Source organism: Manis pentadactyla, chromosome 4, assembly GCF_030020395.1.
Source record: "Manis pentadactyla isolate mManPen7 chromosome 4, mManPen7.hap1, whole genome shotgun sequence".
Taxonomy (NCBI): domain Eukaryota; kingdom Metazoa; phylum Chordata; class Mammalia; order Pholidota; family Manidae; genus Manis; species Manis pentadactyla.
The window spans coordinates 102,304,400-102,319,816 of NC_080022.1; the positions used below are offsets into that span (position 1 = coordinate 102,304,400).

At 42.8% G+C, this 15,417-nt stretch overlaps 1 protein-coding gene across 1 annotated transcript in view; it reads left to right on the top strand.

Moving 5' to 3' along the window:
* Window positions 1-279: 279 nt before the first annotated feature.
* LOC118931520 (dynein axonemal heavy chain 9-like) overlaps window positions 280-15,417 on the top strand; it is a 215,598-nt gene continuing 200,460 nt past the window's right edge. The window contains 1 exon segment of the mRNA XM_057499467.1: window positions 280-863. Coding sequence (XP_057355450.1) covers window positions 335-863 — 529 coding nt within the window. The 5' untranslated portion in view covers window positions 280-334.

The window sequence follows — 15,417 nt, forward strand, 5'->3', positions numbered from 1 at the left end:
TTCAGTGTCTGGAGACCTCTAAGGAATGTCATCTGACCTTAACTAGCAGGACCCTTAACAGCACTTATATCCTACAAACCAGTGCCCTAGGACCATCACCCTCCAGTATTTGCAATATGAGAGGCAACACGCTAAACGTGAGCAGCCGCAGGTCTCCTAGCAACAACGACGCGATCCCGCCCCTTCCCCAGCCTGCCCTCTCCTACCTTATTAGACAGGAAGGGGCGGGGCCAGGAGTCCTGTGCCCAATAGGAGGGGAGCGGAGGATGGAGCCCCGGCTGCGTCCTCGTCTCTAGGGAAACCGCTGCTGCCCGAGGCAGCCAGAGGCCGCACGATGCCGAGCGCGGAGGAGCGGGCCGCGCTGGCTGAGGAGAACGCAGAAGACGAAGCCGGCGCCGACCCGCGCCTGCGACTTCTGGGGGCCTACATGGCCCAGAGCCTGCGACCGGCTGCGGGCGCCTGGGAGCGCTGCGCGGGCACCGCCGAGGCGGAGCGGCTGCTGCACGCCTTCCTGGGCCGCGATGCTGCGGAGGGTCCGCAGCCGCTGCTGTTGGTACGGCCCGGGCCTGGGGGCCTGGCGCTGCGATCCGGGCTGGACGCGGGCCCCGACTCTGGCACGCCTCGTGCTAAGGGGCTATTTTGCCTGCGCACCAGGCCCGAGCCGCCCGGGCCCCACAGACTCCGCGGCTCGGTGCTCTGCGGGGACGTGCCCGCAGCCCCTCTGGAGCACCTGTCCGCGCTCTTCTCCGAGGTGAGGGTGGGTTGGCCCCGCGCTGCTGCAACTGGGGAGGAGAAGGGGGAGGGGCGGGGCCAGGGGAGTGAGGCCAGGAGCCGAGTTTGGGGTGTCCGAGGAGAGCAGGATGGTTGGGGCGGGTCCCAGTTGTATTGGAGGGGCGGAGCTGAGTGGGAACCGGCCGGAGCTAACCACTGAGACGTGAGACAGCTGTAAATGGGAGCGGGGGAAATTTGAGTAGGGGCCAGGTCAGAGTGAGAAAGTCTAGGGGCTAAGCTTGCTTCAGGCCTGGCCTGCGTTCAAGCCGAAGTGAGGGGACGCTAAAATCCCAAGAGTGCCTGCTGGGTCCTGACCGCTTGCTTTTTAAGGCTGTGTCTCTTCATCCCTCCTGGACACTGGTACTGGGAAGACAGGAAATGGTTAACAAAGGGGAATTTCTCTTCGGTCAGTGAGGTGAGAGAGGTGAAATGCTATCTATAGTGTTTACTTCTGGAGAAGAGTTAAAAGGGGAGGTAGGCTGGCTTTGACTTCATCTTATTCATTCATCACACAACTGTGTGCCAAATGTCAGCCCTGTGCCAAGATAAGAAGTTGGGGCATCCAGTTGGAAATGTCCAACAGGCGTTTGGAGGGGTCTGCCTGGAGCTGGGGGAGAAGCTCTCCAGAGATGTGGGTTATGCAGTGCTTCCATGAGCCCATAGCAGAAGCCTGGAGAGTGTGGGAGCTTTCAGGCAGGGTGCTCAGGAGAGATTCTTGGGACATTTAGACCTTTCTGGAATGGGAGTTAGCATCCCTGTAAGTTGAGTGTGCATGCTTCTGGAGGCCCAATGCTCTGGATCCTGCAAGCTGTGAAATCAGTGTTTTCAGAGTACTGGTTATGTGGTGTTTCATGTGATAGGTGCTATGGGGAATACCAAAGAAATAGAAGACAAGATCGCACCCATGAAATTACTCATATATTTAAAATATTTAAAGCTCGTATGACTGGGGTGGAGGTAGTTGTCTTAAAATATTTAAAGCCCATATGACTGGGGTGGAGGTAGTTCCACAGTTTGGTCCCAGTGTCGGAGCCAGGTTCTGGAGGCTCCCTGCCATGTCAAGTGTAAGCCCTTTAGCTGCTTTATCAGGAAGCTAATGAAGGGGAATTCCAGAAGGGGCTAGAGTTGCTCTGAGGGGCCCAGAGAAGCTAGAAGCTAGGTTTCTCAGTAGATGGGGAAGTGTTTAACAGCCCAAATGGCTTGACTGCTGGGCATTGTCTGAACACCGTCCCTGCAGAAGTCCAAGCTTGGGTAAAATCCCCTAATGTATGGTGGTGATGGAAAGTGCCATTGGGCTCAGAGGTGAGAGCTGTGTGGGTGGTCTGAGAGCCTGAACTAGCCTCAAGTGTTGCACTGGCTCCTGAATAAGAAGAAGGGAAGAATAAATTGAGAACAAAGTAACTTTTGAGGGATGAGGAGCAGACTGGACAAAGGTTCAGAGATGCAACTACACATGCATATGGCAGACAGTGGGTCCATCCCAGGGTTGCAAAAGGAAATGTATCCAGCAACAAAGGCAATTCAAAAGTGATTTTAAAATAATTCAAACCCTCAAATGTTCCAGAATTTTCATTGGTACATTGAAAGAGATTGGAAACAAACTGACCGTTCTTCAGCAGGGTACTGGGTGAATGAATGAAGGTCTATCTATAATTAAAAGAAACGACTGATGTGTAATAATCCTTAAGATAATTTGTGTGTATCAAAAATACACATAAAATAAAATTCACTCTCAATTTCCAAGTGTAAGGTACAATATTATCAGCCACATGTACATACACTGTTTGTGCCACAGATCCCAGAACTCCCCCATCCCACATGAATGAATTCTATACCCACTAAACCACTCCCTCTGCCTCCCCATCCCTTCCTTGGCAACCTCCACTCTACTTTCTGTCCCTATGAACTTGACCATTCTAGGCACCTCATATAAGTGGAATCATGCAGTATTTGTAACTTATTGTAACTGGCTTATTTCACTCAGCATGATGTCTTCAAGATTCATCCATGTGACAGAATTCCCTTCCTTTTGAAGGCTCCATAAAATTCCATTGTATATTATATGTACACATTTTGTTTATCCATTTCTCCCTGGATGGACATTTATGTTGCTTTCAGCTCTTGGCTATTCTGAACAATGCTGCAATTTAAATAATTTTTTTAATTTTGCTTCAATTAAAATAATTTTCTAAGAGGTGCAGAATTGTATGTATAGTATGGTACCGTTTCTAGGTGGAAGACTCACTTTCCACTGCAAAGCTTTTGTTGTTTGTATGGTACCTCTTTTAAAACTCTAAATAAAATAATTATATTTCTCAAACCTCTAACAACAGTCTTTAGGCCATTCACCCACTCCTCTGCCACCTTCTTTTCCTATGTGCCCTGAAGCTACTCCAGAGTCACTTCAGAACCCTGCCTACCCCTGGTGCCCTAAGCCCCCCTGCCCCTCCCAGCTCTGCTGCCGACCCTCCCTGCTCCTGTGCGTTGGCTGACCAGGCTGCATGCTCCCCTTCAGCAGCACTGAAGTGAAGTCCCCACCTGCCTAAGACAAGGCTTCCTGGGTTGTGTGAGTGTGTGTGTGTGTGTGTGTGTGTGTTGGGGGAGATGTTGGGAGGGGAGGTGTTAACCAGGGGAGGAAGCTATACCTTTTAACATTTTTGTCCCATTACACTAGTAGAAAGTAAAGAAAAAAAATGTTTCCAAGGAAGAACAGACAATTTAGTAACTAGTTCTCCTGCTCCCTTTCTTCCTCCTCCCAATCACTTTCTGCACTGCTGCCTGGTTGTTTTTCCTACAGCTCTGAAACATAGATGCTGTTGTAAAGTTTTGTGTTTTGGAGAGAGACCATGGGATTTGGAGTTGCATGGACCTGGGCTCAAATCCTGATTCTGTCACTTTCATCAGTGTAATGTGAGCAGGTCAGCTCACCTCTTCAGTGTCAAACTACCTTGCAGGGTGTCATGAAATCTAGAATAATGTATTAGGGCACCTGGAACAGAGTGTGTGATGTTGTAGGTATTCCCTAAAGGATAGAATTATTGTTGGTCTGCATCCCATTTAAAAGTGCCCTCACTTCTCTGACTGTCCTGTCACCTTTCTCTAACCCAAACCTGACTCTCCTCAGAGGCACAGCCTTATTTATCCCACTGCCCTTCTACCTCTGAGCCTGGAGGTGAGACAGGTGTCCTTGCTCCTCTAGGCTGCTTCTTGATTCATGTTGGAAAGCCTCCAGTTTGAATCTCATGCCATCAGACAAAGCCACCCTCTCTCCTCATTGCTGCACCAGGTCCTGATGACACTGCCTTCCTCCGTGATTTGGCTCCCAGTCCACTCTGACCCTCCCCAGCATTACTCCTGTCTTTACAGGTGACCATTTCAGTAAACACACAAATAATCCTTCCAAACAGGCAGCCTCTGGGCTCCTTGAAGCTTACTCCTCCCTATCTTAACCACCCTTTCCCACCCATTCCCAGACCTTGAATTACCAAACCATCCCTTCATGATCCAATTTCAGGCACCTCTTTCTCTGGCCACTGCTCCTGTTTTCCAGCTCACTCTGTCCCATGTCACCACAACAAGCTCGTGACCCTGCTAGACTCTCCATTCCGTGGCTTCCACCACCTTCCCACTGTCCCTCTCTCCCCATTACCCAGCTGGAGTGCACCGTCATTCTCCTCATTCCCTTGCTCCTGACCGACTGGCCTCTGCCCTGCTTTGTTGTGCCTGCTTGGCAAAATCATAATCCTGGTGAAATCCAGCCTCTACCTACTCCATACCTGCAGCCATGAAGCTGAGTGGGGCCAGAGAAGAGAACAACTGGCTCCGCTTTAAATTCATGGCCCCACACCTCCAACAGAGGTGTATGCTTTCCGACTGACATCCCATACCTCCAATGCCAATTGTTTTCTTGTTCTTCATAATCACTCTTGCACACTTTCTTTCTTTCCCTCAAATATCCAAAATCTCCTCTATCAACCTCACTCTGTGATGCTTGCTTGGTTTAAAAAAACATAAATAATAGAATAAAATTTCCGCAGCTGCTTTTAGCTAGCCCATCTGCCAATAGCTGTACTCAGTGCTCTGCCATCCCCCCCATGGCTGCAGACTGTCTGCTGTCACCTGATGCCCACCCAAGGACTAAAACTGCCACTTTTGGACTAATTCTGCCCATTCTCACCTCCTTGAGGTGGTCACTCCAGCAATCCTCCCCTCTCTCCTACATTCCTATTTTTCCCCTCTGCACTAGATAATTCCCATCAAACAAAATCCTCATTCCTTCCGCCAACTACCATACCATCCTATTTCTATGGTCCCCTTTCTAGCAACATGTCTAGAATCCATGTCTATTCTGGCTGTGTCCCCTTCTTTTCTTGCTTTATCTTATACACACTCACAGGGCCCTTACCCCTGCATTGCATGGAAGATAAATGAAAGAACTTGCCAGTATCTCCAGTGACCTCCACTAATTGGAGGCTCATTATCAGTACTCTTCCTGCTTGACCTGCGAGAAGCGCTTGACATAGTTCCTGATGACCCTTTCCTTTCTTCCCTTGGCTTTTAGAAGACAGCCTTCCAGTTACCTTCTGTCACATGGCCACTCCCTCTCAGTCTCCACTGGTGGCACCCCGACTCCTTCCCAACTTCCTAACATGGGAACCCTAGGGCTTATTCCTGGGACATCTTTTCTCTACATATACTCAATTCCTTGTGGGCACTCACTCGCCTGCAGAGCTCCACAAATGATCTGTACCTGACATCTACCAAATTTGTTACCTTTAGTCTTCTCTGAACTCCCAACCACCATATCCAACTGCTTACTCAATGTCCCCAGTCAGAAGTCCAACAGGTGTATCAAATGCTAATGTGTCCAAAAACGCATTCCCGGTCTTCTGTCGAGAACATACTCCACCCTTTCTCTTCCCCACACCAGTTACTGGCAGTGCCGTTCCTCCTGTTATTCAAATCCCAAAGCTTGGAGTCATCCTGACTCCTTTTATTTTCTCACAGCCCTGTAACTAATCCATCAAGAAATCGGCCGAATCTTCAAAATGTGTATAGAAACAGACCATTTCTTATATCTCCTCCACTACTCCCGTGCCAAGCCACTGCCTTCTGTGTCAAAGCACAGCTTGCTAACCCATCCCTTTCTCTTGCTTAGGCCCCTGACAGTCTATTCTCAACACTGCAGCTGGAGTGACCCTTCTAAAAATGGTGTCAGACCATGTCAGCCCTTTTCTCAAAACCCTCCAGTGATTGCTGCTCCTCTGAGGGGGAAAATCAAAATCCCACAGGTAGGGCTGCCTGTGCTCTGACCTGCTTGACTCAGCCCTGCTCTTCTCCCTCACCCTGTTCCCATTTCACTGACCTCCACACTGCTCCTGGGCCACCCTAGGCATGCTCCCACCTCAGGGCCTTTGCGCTGGCTATTCCTTCTACCTGCAGTATGTTCCCCCTAAGGGTCTGCACCTCGCCCTCACTACCCTCCCTAGACTTTGTTCAAATGTTACCTTCTCAGTGAGGTCTGCCTCCCATCACTCCACTGAACGATTACAACCCCTCCAGCCCACATTCCTGGTCCTCCTCACCTGCTTTGTTTAGACTTTTTTTTCCCACAGAACTTGTTTGTTGACTGTCTCTCCCCTAGAATATGAACTTCATGAGGTCAGGAATCTTTGTTTTGCTCACTGACGCACCTTCCCAGCACCCAGAACAGTACTAGCTCATAGTAGATGCTCAATAAATATTCATTAAATTATTGAATGCATCGTTTTTCATTTCATAGAAAGCCCATATTTATTATTTTTCTATTACTCAGAGCCCTCCAAAATCCAACCCAAGCCCATCCACCACTTTTTCTTCAGACAGCAAGTATTATGTTATCCTATGAATCTCTGCTGAGAGCTTCCTGCATGCCAGACCTTAGGGAGGATGGTGGGTAAATAAAGACCAAATGAGATATAGTCTCTGCTTTGAGATCCTAGGAGAATTCCTGTTCATACTCTCTCCCCTGGTAGGCCTTTGCTCTGGGCCCAAAGAGTCCTTTCTTAACATAAATATGAATAAAGCTCAGTTTGTGACATTCTGTCTCTCTTCACCTTCTTGTAAGTTCTCAGTTCACTCTTTCCAGACAGGGCAGGCAAGGATCACCCTCCTCAATTCATGTGCTGGGTCCAAGTATTCTGTGTCACAGCCACACAGACTCATTGGTTTTATATATAGAACCCACCCAACCACATGAGTCCATATTTTCTTCTCAATGTAGTTCCTTTTCCCATTACCTGATCCTCTGTTTTTCTTTCTCATACTCCCTTCCCATCAGCTGTGAGCTTTTGACAGGTATACATTCCTAGTGAGGTGTGTTAATTACAATTTCTTAAGTTGGGAGTGGCAGGAACCTCAATTTAAATTGGCTCAGGAAGTTCAAGAGCATTATGATCCAGGGGCTCCAGTGATGTCACAGGACTTGGTCTCTCTCATTCTATAAACTTCCCCTAAGGGTCCACATGGTAGCAAGATGGCCACCAAATATTCCAGGCTCAGACAAAAGAGAAAGCTTCTCTCTCTCAAAAAATTCAGACGAGACGCTGATTCTGATCAGCTCCGATTTGGCCACAGGTCCTCCCCTGGATCTGGAGATGAGTGCCAAGGAAGAGGAACTATGTTGGGTGGCCAAAACCAACTAGTGTTCACCCTCCAGATAGATTCAAGGTCCTCAACCTGGCTTACTTTTTTTTTTTTTTTTGAGAGGGCATCTCTCATATTTATTGATCAAATGGTTGTTAACAACAATAAAATTCTGTATAGGGGAGTCAATGCTCAATGCACAATCATTAATCCTCCCCAAGCCTAACTCTCATCAGTCTCCAATCTTCTGAAGCATAATGAACAAGATCTTACATGGTGAACAAATTCTTACATAGTGAATAAGTTCTTACATGGTGAACAGTACAAGGGCAGTCATCACAGAAACTTTCGGTTTTGATCACGCATTATGAACTCTAAACAATCAGGTCAAATATGAATATTCATTTGATTTTTTTTTTTTAAATAATTATTTTTTATTGAAGGGTAGTTGACGCACAATATTACATTACATTAGTTTCAAGTGTACAACACAGTGGTAAAACATTTATATACATAATTCTAGGTTCCAGCTATCACCCTACCAAGCTGTTACAATATCTTGACTATATTCCTTATGCTATACATTACATCTTGGTTACTTATTTATTTTACCATTGGAAGTCTGTCCTTTTTTTTTTTTTTTTTTTTTTGTGAGGGCATCTCTCATATTTATTGATCAAATGGTTGTTAACGACAATAAAATTCTGTATAGGGGAGTCAATGCTCAATGCACAATAATTAATCCACCCCAAGCCTAACTCTCATCAGTCTCCAATCTTCTGAAGCATAATGAACAAGATCTTACATGGTGAACAAATTCTTACATAGTGAATAAGTTCTTACATGGTGAACAGTACAAGGGCAGTCATCACAGAAACTTTCGGTTTTGATCACGCATTATGAACTATAAACAATCAGGTCAAATATGAATATTCATTTGATTTTTTTTTTTAATAATTATTTTTTATTGAAGGGTAGTTGACGCACAATATTACATTACATTAGTTTCAAGTGTACAACACAGTGGTAAAACATTTATATACATAATTCTAGGTTCCAGCTATCACCCTACCAAGCTGTTACAATATCTTGACTATATTCCTTATGCTATATATTACATCCCGGTTACTTATTTATTTTACCATTGGAAGTCTGTCCTTTTTTTTTTTTTTTTTTTTTTTGTGAGGGCATCTCTCATATTTATTGATCAAATGGTTGTTAACGACAATAAAATTCTGTATAGGGGAGTCAATGCTCAATGCACAATAATTAATCCACCCCAAGCCTAACTCTCATCAGTCTCCAATCTTCTGAAGCATAATGAACAAGATCTTACATGGTGAACAAATTCTTACATAGTGAATAAGTTCTTACATGGTGAACAGTACAAGGGCAGTCATCACAGAAACTTTCAGTTTTGATCACGCATTATGAACTATAAACAATCAGGTCAAATATGAATATTCATTTGATTTTTTTTTTAAATAATTATTTTTTATTGAAGGGTAGTTGACGCACAATATTACATTACATTAGTTTCAAGTGTACAACACAGTGGTAAAACATTTATATACATAATTCTAGGTTCCAGCTATCACCCTACCAAGCTGTTACAATATCTTGACTATATTCCTTATGCTATATATTACATCCCGGTTACTTATTTATTTTACCATTGGAAGTCTGTCCTTTTTTTTTTTTTTTTTTTTTGTGAGGGCATCTCTCATATTTATTGATCAAATGGTTGTTAACGACAATAAAATTCTGTATAGGGGAGTCAATGCTCAATGCACAATAATTAATCCACCCCAAGCCTAATTTTCGTCAGTCTCCAATCTTCTGAGGCATAACAAACAAGTTCTTACATGTAGAACAAATTCTTACATAATGAATAAGTTACATAGTGAACAGTACAAGGGCAGTCATCACAGAAACTTTCGATTTTGTTCATGCATTATGAACTATAAACAGTTCAAATATGAATACTCATTTGGTTTTTATACTTGATTTATATGTGGATACCACATTTCTCTCTTTATTATTATTATTTTTAATAAAATGCTGAAGTGGTAGGTAGATACAAGATAAAACTATGTTTAGTGTTGTAAGAGAGCAAATGTAGATGATCAGGTGTGTGCCTGTAGACTATGTGTTAATCCAAGCTAGACAAGGGCCATAAAACATCCACGTATGCAGAAGATTTCTCTCAGAACAGGGGGGGTGAGGTTCTAAGCCTCGCCTCTGTTGATCCCCAATTTCTCACCTGATGGGCCCCCTGCGACTGTGCCTGTCTTAGGTTGTTCCTCCCTTAAGGAATCTTACCCGTCTCTGGCTAACCAGTCATCTTCCGGGGCCATACAGGGAAATGTAAAGTTGGTAAGTGAGAGAGAAGCCATATTGTTTGAAAAGGTTAGCTTTTTACTTCTTTGCAGATTTATGCCCTGTGGCTTCTATGCCCAGCATTTGTCTTGAGTTATCTTTACCAGTTGGAGGAATTATGATACTCGGTGAATTCGATATGAGGCATGAGTTCTATTTAAGGGTTGTAATTAGGAAGGAAGAAGTAAAGCTATAGAAGTAGCAGGCGGAAGAAAACATGGGAAGATTGATTATTTCTTTGACATATCTTCTTGTAGAGTAACTTCAGCATGTATAGGTTTTAAGCTACTACTTAAATTGCACACACACATTAACATAATAGGAGTATAGTTACATAACCAAAGCATACCTGCAACTACCAGCTATCCCCAGTGAAACCAAGAAAACCAGCCAGGCACCTCAGGCATTTGTGAAAACTTTTATCTATGATATGGTGGATATTGTCCAACTGAACTTGAACAGTCTGAGAGAAATCAGACAAATTAAAACAACCCATTCCTGGGGAATGTTCACATCCCTTATGTTCTTTTAACAGTAAATAGTCTGTAGTTGTAAGATTTTGGAGCGCTACAATTTGCATTTCTCCTAATTCTTGGTTGAGTTCCAACAGTAAAGATCCAGTCAAATTTGTTGTTTCACTGTATGCACAGGCCAGCTTAGATATCTCCTTCATTCCCATGGCAAGTCCAGGAGCTGGTGGGATGAGTGCATCTACAGCTGTAGCAGTGCGTGGATCTTTGTTGGGGTTTTTTGATGATCATCTTCTGGCATGAGTCTTCCAGAGAGTGCTGATGTTGGAAGTTCTTTTTCATATCGTATCTTAGTTCATTTTCGGGGTAGCCCAGTTAGGCTTTGATCTTCTGTATAAACGCAAACAGACCCTTTGCCTACACTTTTATATGCCCTTTATACCCTTGTGTAGAACTCATTGGAGGTTACCACACAGGAACTGCCCTTTTTTTTTGTTTTGTTTTGTTTTTGGTATCACTAATCTACAATTACATGATGAATATTATGTTTACTAGGCTCTCCCCTATACCAGGTCTACCCTATAAACCCCTTTACAGTCACTGTCCATCAGCATAGCAAAATGTTGTAGAATCACTACTTGCCTTCTCTGTGTTGTACAGCCCTCCCTTTTCTCCTACCCCCCATGCATGTTAATCTTAATACCCCCCTACTTCTCCCACCCCCTTATCCCTCCCTACCCACCCATCCTCCCCAGTCCCTTTCCCTTTGGTACCTGTTAGTCCATTCTTGAGTTCTGTGATTCTGCTGCTGTTTTGTTCCTTCAGTTTTTCCTTTGTTCTTATATTCCACAGATAAGTGAAATCATTTGGTATTTCTCTTTCTCCGCTTGGCTTGTTTCACTGAGCATAATCCCCTCCAGCTCCATCCATGTTGCTGCAAATGATTGGATTTGCCCTTTTCTTATGGCTGAGTAGTATTCCATTGCGTATATGTACCACATCTTCTTTATCCATTCATCTATTGATGGACATTTAGGTTGCTTCCAATTCTTGGCTATTGTAAATAGTGCTGTGATAAATATAGGGGTGCATTGGTCTTTCTCAAACTTGAGTGCTGCATTCTTAGGGTAAATTCCTAGGAGTGCAATTCCTGGGTCAAATGGTAAGTCTGTTTTGAGCATTTTGATGAACCTCCATACTGCTTTCCACAATGGTTGAACTAACTTACATTCCCACCAGCAGTGTATGAGGGTTCCCCTTTCTCCACAGCCTTGCCAACATTTGTTGTTGTTGTTTGTCTTTTGGATGGCAGCCATCCTTACTGGTGTGAGGTGATACCTCATTGTAGTTTTAATTTGCATTTCTCAGATAATTAGCGATGTGGAGCATCTTTTCATGTGTCTGTTGGCCATCTGTATTTCTTTTTTGGAGAATTGTCTGTTCAGTTCCTCTGTCCATTTTTTAATTGGGTTATTTGTTTTTTGTTTGTTGAGGCGTGTGAGCTCTTTATATATTCTGGACGTCAAGCCTTTATCGAATGTGTCATTTTCAAATATATTCTCCCATACTGTAGGGATCCTTTTTGTTCTATTGATGGTGTCTTTTGCTGTACAGAAGCTTTTCAGCTTAATATAGTCCCACTTACTTATTTTTGCTGTTGTTTTCCTTGCCCGGGGAGATATGTTCAAGAAGAGGTCACTCATGTTTATGTCTAAGAGGTTTTTGCCTATGTTTGCTTCCAAGAGTTTAATGGTTTCATGACTTACATTCAGGTCTTTGATCCATTTTGAGTTTACTTTTGTATATGGGGTTAGACAATGGTCCAGTTTCATTCTTCTACATGTAGCTGTCCAGTTTTGCCAGCACCACCTGTTGAAGAGACTGTCATTTCGCCATTGTATGTCCATGGCTCCTTTATCAAATATTAATTGACCATATATGTCTGGGTTAATGTCTGGATTCTCTAGTCTGTTCCATTGGTCTGTGGCCCTGCTTTTGTGCCAGTACCAAATTGTCTTGATTACTATGGCTTTATAGTAGAGCTTGAAGTTGGGGAGTGAGATCCCCCCTAGTTTATTCTTCTTTCTCAGGATTGCTTTGGCTATTCGGGGTCTTTGGTGTTTCCATATGAATTTTTGAATTATTTGTTCCAGTTCATTGAAGAATGTTGCTGGTAGTTTCATAGGGATTGCATCAAATCTGTATATTGCTTTGGGCAGGATGGCCATTTTGACGATATTAATTCTTCCTAGCCACGAGCATGGGATGAGTTTCCATCTGTTAGTGTTCCCTTCAATTTCTCTTAAGAGTGACTTGTAGTTTTCAGAGTATAAGTCTTTCACTTCTTTGATTAGGTTTATTCCTAGGTATTTTATTTTTTTGATGCAATTGTGAATGGAGTTGTTTTCCTGATTTCTCTTTCTGTTGTTTCATTGTTAGTATATAGGAAAGCCACAGAGTGTTGATTTTGTATCCTGCAACTTTGCTGTATTCCGATATCAGTTCTAGTAGTTTTGGGGTGGAGTCTTTAGGGTTTTTTATGTACAGTATCATGTCATCGGCAAATAGTGACAGTTTAACTTCTTCTTTACCAATCTGGATTCCTTGTATTTCTTTGTTTTGTCTGATTGCCGTGGCTAGGACCTCCAGTGCTATGTTAAATAACAGTGGAGAGAGTGGGCATCCCTGTCTAGTTCCCGATCTCAGAGGAAATGCTTTCAGCTTCTCGCTGTTCAATATAATGTTGGCTGTGGGTTTATCATAGATGGCCTTTATTATGTTGAGGTACTTGCCCTCTATTCCCATTTTGCTGAGAGTTTTTATCATGAATGGATGTTGAACTTTGTCAAATGCTTTTTCAGCATCTATGGAGATGATCATGTGGTTTTTGTCTTTCTTTTTGTTGATGTGGTGGATGATGTTGATGGACTTTCGAATGTTGTACCATCCTTGCATCCCTGGGATGAATCCCACTTGGTCATGGTGTATGATCCTTTTGATGTATTTTTGAATTCGGTTTGCTAATATTTTGTTGAGTATTTTTGCATCTACGTTCATCAGGGATTTTGGTCTGTAGTTTTCTTTTTTGGTGGGGTCTTTGCCTGTTTTTGGTATTAGGGTGATGTTAGCTTCATAGAATGAGTGTGGGAGTATCCCCTCCTCCTCTATTTTTTGGAAAACTTTAAGGAGAATGGGTATTATGTCTTCCCTGTATGTCTGATAAAATTCTGAGGTAAATCCATCTGTCCCCGGGGGTTTTGTTCTTTGGTAGTTTTTTGATTACCGCTTCAATTTCGTTGCTGGTAATTGGTCTGTTTAGATTTTCTGTTTCTTTCTGGGTCAATCTTGGAAGGTTGTATTTTTCTAGGAAGTTGTCCATTTCTCCTAGGTTTCCCAGCTTGTTAGCATATAGGTTTTCGTAGTATTCTCTAAGGGAATTCTTTGTATTTCTGTGGGGTCCGTCGTGATTTTTCCTTTCTCATTTCTGATACTGTTGATTTGTGTTGACTCTCTTTTCTTCTTAATAAGTCTTGCTAGAGGCTTATCTATTTTGTTTATTTTCTTGAAGAACCAGCTCTTGGTTTCATTGATTTTTGCTATTGTTTTATTCTTCTCAATTTTATTTATTTCTTCTCTGATCTTTATTATGTCCCTCCTTCTGCTGACCTTAGGCCTCATCTGTTCTTCTTTTTCCAATTTCGATAATTGTGACATTAGACCATTCATTTGGGATTGCTCTTCCTTTTTTTTTTTTTTTAAATAATTAATTTTTATTGAAGGGTAGTTGATGCACAGTATTACATTACATTAGTTTCAAGTGTACAACACAGTGGTAGAACATTTATATACATAATTCTAGGTTCCAGCTATCACCCTACCAAGCTGTTACAATATCTTGACTATATTCCTTATGCTATACATTACATCCCGGTTACTTATTTATTTTACCATTGGAAGTCTGTCCTTTTTTTTTTTTTTTTTTTTTTTGTGAGGTCATCTCTCATATTTATTGATCAAATGGTTGTTAACGACAATAAAATTCTGTATAGGGGAGTCAATGCTCAATGCACAATCATTAATCCACCCCAAGCCTAATTTTCGTCAGTCTCCAATCTTCTGAGGCATAACAAACAAGTTCTTACATGTAGAACAAATTCTTACATAATGAGTAAGTTACATAGTGAACAGTACAAGGGCAGTCATCACAGAAACTTTCGGTTTTGCTCATGCATTATGAACTCTAAACAGTCAGTTCAAATATGAATACTCATTTGGTTTTTATACTTGATTTATATGTGGATACCACATTTCTCTCTTTATTATTATTATTTTTAATAAAATGCTGAAGTGGTAGGTAGATACAAGATAAAGGTAGAAAACATAGTTTAGTGTTGTAAGAGAGCAAATGTAGATGATCAGGTGTGTGCCTGTAGACTATGTGATAATCCAAGCTAGACAAGGGCAACAAAACATCCACGTATGCAGAAGACCCCTCTCAGAACAGGGGGGGTGAGGTTCCAAGCCTCACCTCTGTTGATCCCCAACTTCTCACCTGATGGCCCCCCCGCGACTGCGCCTGTCCTAGGTTGTTCCTCCCTTGAGGAATCCTACCCGTCCCTGGCCAACCAGTCATCTTCCGGGGCCATAAAGGGAAATGTGAAGTTGGTGAGCGAGAGGGAAGCCCCATTGTTTGAAAAGGTTAGCTTTTTACTTCTTTGCATATTTATGCCCTGTGGCTTCTATGCCCAGCATTTGTCTTGAGGTATCTTTACCACTTGGAGGAGTTATGATACTCGGTAAATTTGATACGAGGTACGAATTCTATTTAAGGGTTGTAATTAGGAAGGAAGAAGAAAAGCTGTAGAAGTAGCAGGTGGAAGAAAACATGGGAAGATTGATTATTTCTTTGACATATCTTCTTGTAGAGTAACTTCAGCCTAAATAGGTTTTAAGCTACTACTTAAATTGCGCACACACATTAACATAATAGGAGTATAGTTACATAACCAAAGCATATCTGTAATTACCAGCCATCTCCAGTGAAACCCAGAAAACCAGTTAGGCACCTTAGGCATTTGTGAAAACTTATCTATGATATGGTGGATATTGTCCAACTGAACTTGAACAGTCTGAGAGAAATCAGACAAATTAAAACAACCCATTCCTGGGGACT